Raw genomic sequence first — 6,974 nt, forward strand, 5'->3', positions numbered from 1 at the left:
TTGTGGTGGTGGTGTGGTCGTGATGGTGGTGGTGTAGTGTTGTGGTGGTGGTGTGGTCGTGATGGTAGTGGTGGTGTAGGGTTGTGGTGTGGTGGTGGTGTAGTGTTGTGGTGGTGGTGTGGTCGTGATGGTGGTGGTGTAGTGTTGTGGTGGTGGTGTAGGGTTGTGGTGATGGTGGTGGTGTAGGGTTGTGGTGTGGTGGTGGTGGTGGTGTAGTGTTGTGGTGGTGGTGTGGTCGTGGTGGTGGTGGTGGTGTAGTGTAGAATCTGCCTTTCCGACAGAGCTGTTCATTCAGACGCTGTCTTTCCGACAGAGCTGTTCATTCAGACGCTGTCTTTCCGACAGACCTGTTCATTCAGACGCTGTCTTTCCGACAGAGCTTTTCATTCAGACGCTGTCTTCCCGACAGACCTGTTCATTCAGACGCTGTCTTTCCGACAGACCTGTTCATTCAGACGCTGTCTTTCCGACAGACCTGTTCATTCAGACGCTGTCTTTCCGACAGAGCTGTTCATTCAGACGCTGTCTTTCCGACAGAGCTGTTCATTCAGACGCTGTCTTTCCGACAGACCTGTTCATTCAGACGCTGCCTTTCCGACAGACCTGTTCATTCAGACGCTGCCTTTCCGACAGACCTGTTCATTCAGACGCTGTCTTTCCGACAGAGCTGTTCATTCAGACGCTGTCTTTCCGACAGACCTGTTCATTCAGACGCTGTCTTTCCGACAGACCTGTTCATTCAGACGCTGTCTTTCCGACAGAGCTGTTCATTCAGACGCTGCCTTTCCGACAGACCTGTTCATTCAGACGCTGCCTTTCCGACAGACCTGTTCATTCAGACGCTGTCTTTCCGACAGAGCTGTTCATTCCGACGCTGTCTTTCTGACAGACCTGTTCATTCAGACGCTGTCTTTCCGACAGAGCTGTTCATTCAGACGCTGTCTTTCCGACAGAGCTGTTCATTCAGACGCTGTCTTTCCGACAGACCTGTTCATTCAGACGCTGTCTTTCCGACAGACCTGTTCATTCAGACGCTGTCTTTCCGACAGAGCTGTTCATTCAGACGCTGTCTTTCCGACAGAGCTGTTCATTCAGACGCTGTCTTTCCGACAGACCTGTTCATTCAGACGCTGTCTTTCCGACAGAGCTGTTCATTCAGACGCTGTCTTTCCGACAGACCTGTTCATTCAGACGCTGTCTTTCCGACAGAGCTGTTCATTCAGACGCTGTCTTTCCGACAGACCTGTTCATTCAGACGCTGTCTTTCCGACAGACCTGTTCATTCAGACGCTGTCTTTCCGACAGAGCTGTTCATTCAGACGCTGTCTTCTCGACAGACCTGTTCATTCAGACGCTGTCTTTCCGACAGACCTGTTCATTCAGACGCTGTCTTTCCGACAGCTGTTCATTCAGACGCTGTCTTTCCGACAGACCTGTTCATTCAGACGCTGTCTTTCCGACAGAGCTGTTCATTCAGACGCTGTCTTTCCGACAGACCTGTTCATTCAGACGCTGTCTTTCCGACAGACCTGTTCATTCAGACGCTGTCTTTCCGACAGAGCTGTTCATTCAGACGCTGTCTTCTCGACAGAGCTGTTCATTCAGACGCTGTCTTTCCGACAGAGCTGTTCATTCAGACGCTGTCTTCTCGACAGACCTGTTCATTCAGACGCTGTCTTTCCGACAGAGCTGTTCATTCAGACGCTGTCTTTCCGACAGACCTGTTCATTCAGACGCTGTCTTTCCGACAGAGCTGTTCATTCAGACGCTGTCTTTCCGACAGACCTGTTCATTCAGACGCTGTCTTTCCGACAGACCTGTTCATTCAGACGCTGTCTTTCCGACAGAGCTGTTCATTCAGACGCTGTCTTCTCGACAGACCTGTTCATTCAGACGCTGTCTTTCCGACAGACCTGTTCATTCAGACGCTGTCTTTCCGACAGCTGTTCATTCAGACGCTGTCTTTCCGACAGACCTGTTCATTCAGACGCTGTCTTTCCGACAGAGCTGTTCATTCAGACGCTGTCTTTCCGACAGACCTGTTCATTCAGACGCTGTCTTTCCGACAGACCTGTTCATTCAGACGCTGTCTTTCCGACAGAGCTGTTCATTCAGACGCTGTCTTCTCGACAGAGCTGTTCATTCAGACGCTGTCTTTCCGACAGAGCTGTTCATTCAGACGCTGTCTTCTCGACAGACCTGTTCATTCAGACGCTGTCTTTCCGACAGAGCTGTTCATTCAGACGCTGTCTTTCCGACAGACCTGTTCTCCACCTGAAGACGGCTGCTTGCGTTGTGGCCGAAACGTCGTGAGAATTGTATTTGATTGTGTTTTATTTGTATTATTTTATTGTTTACATTCTACGTGACTTCACCGAAAGAACCAAGAAGATGAATCCCTGCAGTCACGAAAGCTTTAAATCGAAAAATGTGAATATTAGATTATTATATTATTTAAAATTTTTATTTTATTTAATAAATTTATTATTTAATATTATTATATTATACTATTTTATTATATTTTATCTTTATTATTTTATTATTTCCCTTCTACGTGGTGACTTTACCGAAAGAACCAAGAAGATGAATCCCTGCAGTCACGAACAGCTTTAAATCGAGAATGATTTTATTATGTTTTATTATTTTATTACTTCATAAAAAAAATTGATAATTATAAAATAATTGATAATTATTTTATTATGTTTTAAATCGAAAAATTAGAATATTAGATTATTATGTTATTTAAATATATTATTTTAATTTATTATTTTACGTTATTTTATTATATTATATTATTTTATTATGTTTTATTTTTATTATTTTATTATTTCCCTTCTACATGATGACTTTACCGAAAGAACCAAGAAGATGAATCCCTGCTGCAGTCACGAAAGCTTTAAATCGAAAAATTAGAATATTAGATTATTATGTTATTTAAATAAATTATTTTGATATATAATTTTATTATTTTACGTTATTATATTATACTATTTTATTATGTTTTATTTTTTTTTATTTTATTAATTGATAATTTTTTTATTATGTTTTATTTTTATTATTTTATTAATTGATTATTATTTTGTTATGTTTTAAATCGAAAAATTAGAATATTAGATTATTATGTTATTAAAATATATTATTTTAATTTATTATTTTACGTTATTTTATTATATTATACTATTTTATTATGTTTTATTTTTATTATTTTATTCCCCTCTACATGACGACTTTACCGAAAGAACCAAGAAGATGAATCCCTGCTGCAGTCACGAAAGAAGTTTTAAATCGAGAATGAAGCTTTGCTGATCTTCGGATTTCCATGCGTGTCTCTTCAGGGGGGCTATGAGGGGGGCCGCCGTGACATGGGGGGCTACGAGGGGGGGGCTCGTCGCGGGGGGGGGGGGCGGAGGGGGGGGCATGAGGGGGGGCCGGGAGGGACGGGGAGGTCGCCCAGGGTGAGTGAACGCAACTCCACCACACCCACTAGGACACCGTGAACAACACCCACCCACACGGACACCGTGAACCCCACCCACTCCACCACCCACCCACCCACACGGACATCGTGAACAACACCCACCCACACGGACACCGTGAACCCCACCCACTCCACCACCCACCACACCCACACGGACACCGTGAACCCCACCCACTCCACCACCCACCCACACGGACATCGTGAACAACACCCACTCCACCACCCACCCACACGGACATCGTGAACAACACCCACCCACTCCACCACCCACCCACACGGACATCGTGAACAACACCCACCCACTCATCCACACGGACACCGTGACCCACCCACACGGACATCGTGAACCCCACCCACCCACCCACACGGACATCGTGAACCCCACCCACCCACCCACACGGACACCGTGAACCCCACCCACCCACACGGACACCGTGAACCCCACCCATCCACCCACACGGACATCGTGAACCCCACCCACCCACCCACACGGACACCGTGAACCCCACCCACCCACACGGACACCGTGAACCCCACCCATCCACCCACACGGCCATCGTGAACCCCACCCATCCACCCACACGGTCACCGTGAACCCCACCCACCCACCCACTCCACCACCCACCCACCCACCCACACGGACACCGTGAACCCCACCCATCCACCCACACGGACACCGTGAACCCCACCCATCCACCCACACGGTCACCGTGAACCCCACCCACCCACCCACTCCACCACCCACCCACACGGACATCGTGAACAACACCCACCCACTCATCCACACGGACACCGTGACCCACCCACACGGACACCGTGAACCCCACCCACCCACCCACACGGACATCGTGAACCCCACCCACCCACCCACACGGACACCGTGAACCCCACCCACCCACACGGACACCGTGAACCCCACCCATCCACCCACACGGCCATCGTGAACCCCACCCACACGGCCACCATGAACCCCACCCACCCACCCACACGGCCACCGTGAACCCCACCCACCCACCCACACGGCCACCGTGAACCCCACCCACACGGCCACCATGAACCCCACCCACCCACCCACACGGCCACCATGAACCCCACCCACCCACCCACACGGCCACCGTGAACCCCACCCACACGGCCACCATGAACCCCACCCACCCACCCACACGGCCACCATGAACCCCACCCACCCACCCACACGGCCATCGTGAACCCCACCCACATGGCCACCGTGAACCCCACCCACCCACACGGCCACCGTGAACCCCACCCACCCACCCACACGGCCACCATGAACCCCACCCACCCACCCACACGGCCACCGTGAACCCCACCCACACGGCCGCCGTGAACCCGTGTCTCTCTCCCCCGTGTCTCTCTCCCCCGTGTCTCTCTCCCCCCGTGTGTCCCCCCACCCCACCCCACGGCGTGTCTCTGCGCGTGTGTCTCAGTGAGCGTGGGGGTCGTGGTGGAGTGGGGGGGGGGTACGGTGGTGGTCCCCCAATGAGGTCCGGCGGAGGATACGGCGGAGGATACGACGAGGATGACATGGTGAGGCCAGACGCTGGGGCAGACAGGGACGACACGGAGAGACAGAGACACGCTGAGAGACAGGGAGACACTGAGGGAGGAGGATACGGAGGAGGAGGATACGTCGACGAAGACATGGTGAGAGACAGAGACGCTGGGACAGACACGCTGAGAGAGACACGCTGAGACAGAGAGAGACACGCTGAGAGACAGGGAGAGACACGCTGAGAGACCCGGAGAGACGCTGAGCGACACAGGGAGACGCAGGGAGACACGCGGAGAGACGCGGAGAGAGACACGGAGAGAGACACGGAGAGACAGAGACGCTGGGACAGAGACGCTGGGACAGACACGCTGAGAGAGACACGGAGAGACGCTGAGAGAGACACGGAGAGAGACAGAGACGCTGGGACAGACACGCTGAGAGAGACGGACACACGCTGAGAGACAGGGAGAGACACTGAGAGACACACGGAGAGACGCTGAGACAGACACGGACAGACAGAGACACGCTGAGAGACACACGCTGGGAGACACGGAGAGACAGAGACACGCTGAGAGACAGGGAGACACTGAGGGAGGAGGATACGTCGACGAAGACATGGTGAGAGACAGAGACGCTGGGACAGACACGCTGAGAGAGACACGCTGAGACAGAGAGAGACACGCTGAGAGACAGGGAGAGACACGCTGAGAGACACGCTGAGAGACAGGGAGACGCTGAGAGACAGAGACGCTGGGACAGACACGCTGAGAGAGACACGGAGAGAGACACGCTGAGAGAGACACGCTGAGAGAGACACGGAGAGACAGAGACACGCTGAGAGACAGGGAGACATTGAGGGAGGAGGATACGTCGACGAAGACATGGTGAGAGACAGAGACGCTGGGACAGACACGCTGAGACAGAGAGAGACACGCTGAGACACACGGAGAGACACTGAGAGACACGCGGAGACACACGTGGAGAGAGACACGCTGAGAGACACACACGGAGACACGTGGAGAGAGACACGCTGAGAGACACTGAACGACAGACAGACACAGCTATAGAGGGAGATCTGGAAGGATGTACGGAGACGCACCAATACACGGAGAAAGTGCGATGCACACACACATACGCACATACGCATGAGTGTGTGTGTGTCTGTGTGTGTGTACGTGTTGTGTACGTGTTGTGTACGTGTGTGTGTGTGTCTGTGTGTGTGTGTCTGTGTGTGTGTCTGTGTGTGTGCGTGTGTCTCTGTGTGTGTCTCTGTGTGTGTGTCTGTGTGTGTGTCTGTGTGTGTGCGTGTGTCTCTGTGTGTGTCTGTGTGTGTGTGTGTCTGTCTGTCTGTGTCTGTGTGTCTGTGTTTGTCTGTGTGTGTGTCTCTGTGTGTGTCTGTGTGTGCGTGTGTCTCTGTGTGTGTCTGTGTGTGTGCGTGTGTCTCTGTGTGTGTCTGTGTGTGTCTCTGTGTGTGTCTCTGTGTGTGTGTGTCTGTGTGTGTGTGTCTGTGTGTCTCTGTGTGTGTGTCTGTGTGTCTGTCTGTGTGTGTCTGTGTGTCTGTGTGTGTGTGTGTCTGTGTGTGTGTGTGTCTGTGTGTGTGTCTGTGTGTCTGTGTGTGTGTGTGTCTGTGTGTGTGTGTGTCTATGTTGTGGGTAGTGGCAGTAGTAGCGGGTAGCGCTGCGCTACAATTCCCGCTCACGGCCAACACCGGCGACGATTATCTGAACCGGTCCCGGGCCTCCCCTAGGTCGACTCAGCCTCAAATGAGTACCTGGTGCGGTGTGTAGTCAACATCGCCACTGGGGAGACAAAGGCGGCCGGGCGTGGTGCTGGCCACCCACCCCCCTCGTGTGCCACAGTGCCGGTAGCCTTCATAGGTGCTACTCGCTAACAGCACTTGCCCCTACAGCCCTGCTAGAGGCTACCTGGGGGAGCTTTGTCTGTGTGACAGCACTTGCCCCTACAGCCCTGCTAGAGGCTACC

At 52.0% G+C, this 6,974-nt stretch overlaps 1 protein-coding gene across 1 annotated transcript in view; it reads left to right on the forward strand.

Moving 5' to 3' along the window:
- Positions 1–3,395, forward strand: part of HNRNPK (heterogeneous nuclear ribonucleoprotein K) — a gene marked incomplete at its 3' end in the record, with an annotated part of 38,733 nt that extends 35,338 nt beyond the window's left edge. The window contains exon 11 of the mRNA XM_078884781.1: positions 3,336–3,395. Coding sequence (XP_078740907.1) covers positions 3,336–3,395 — 60 coding nt within the window. The remainder of the gene's footprint in view (positions 1–3,335) is intronic.
- Positions 3,396–6,974: the final 3,579 nt, after the last annotated feature.

Source organism: Lampetra fluviatilis, unplaced genomic scaffold (assembly GCF_964198595.1).
Source record: "Lampetra fluviatilis unplaced genomic scaffold, kcLamFluv1.1 SCAFFOLD_231, whole genome shotgun sequence".
In the NCBI taxonomy this organism is placed as follows: Eukaryota; Metazoa; Chordata; class Hyperoartia; order Petromyzontiformes; family Petromyzontidae; genus Lampetra; species Lampetra fluviatilis.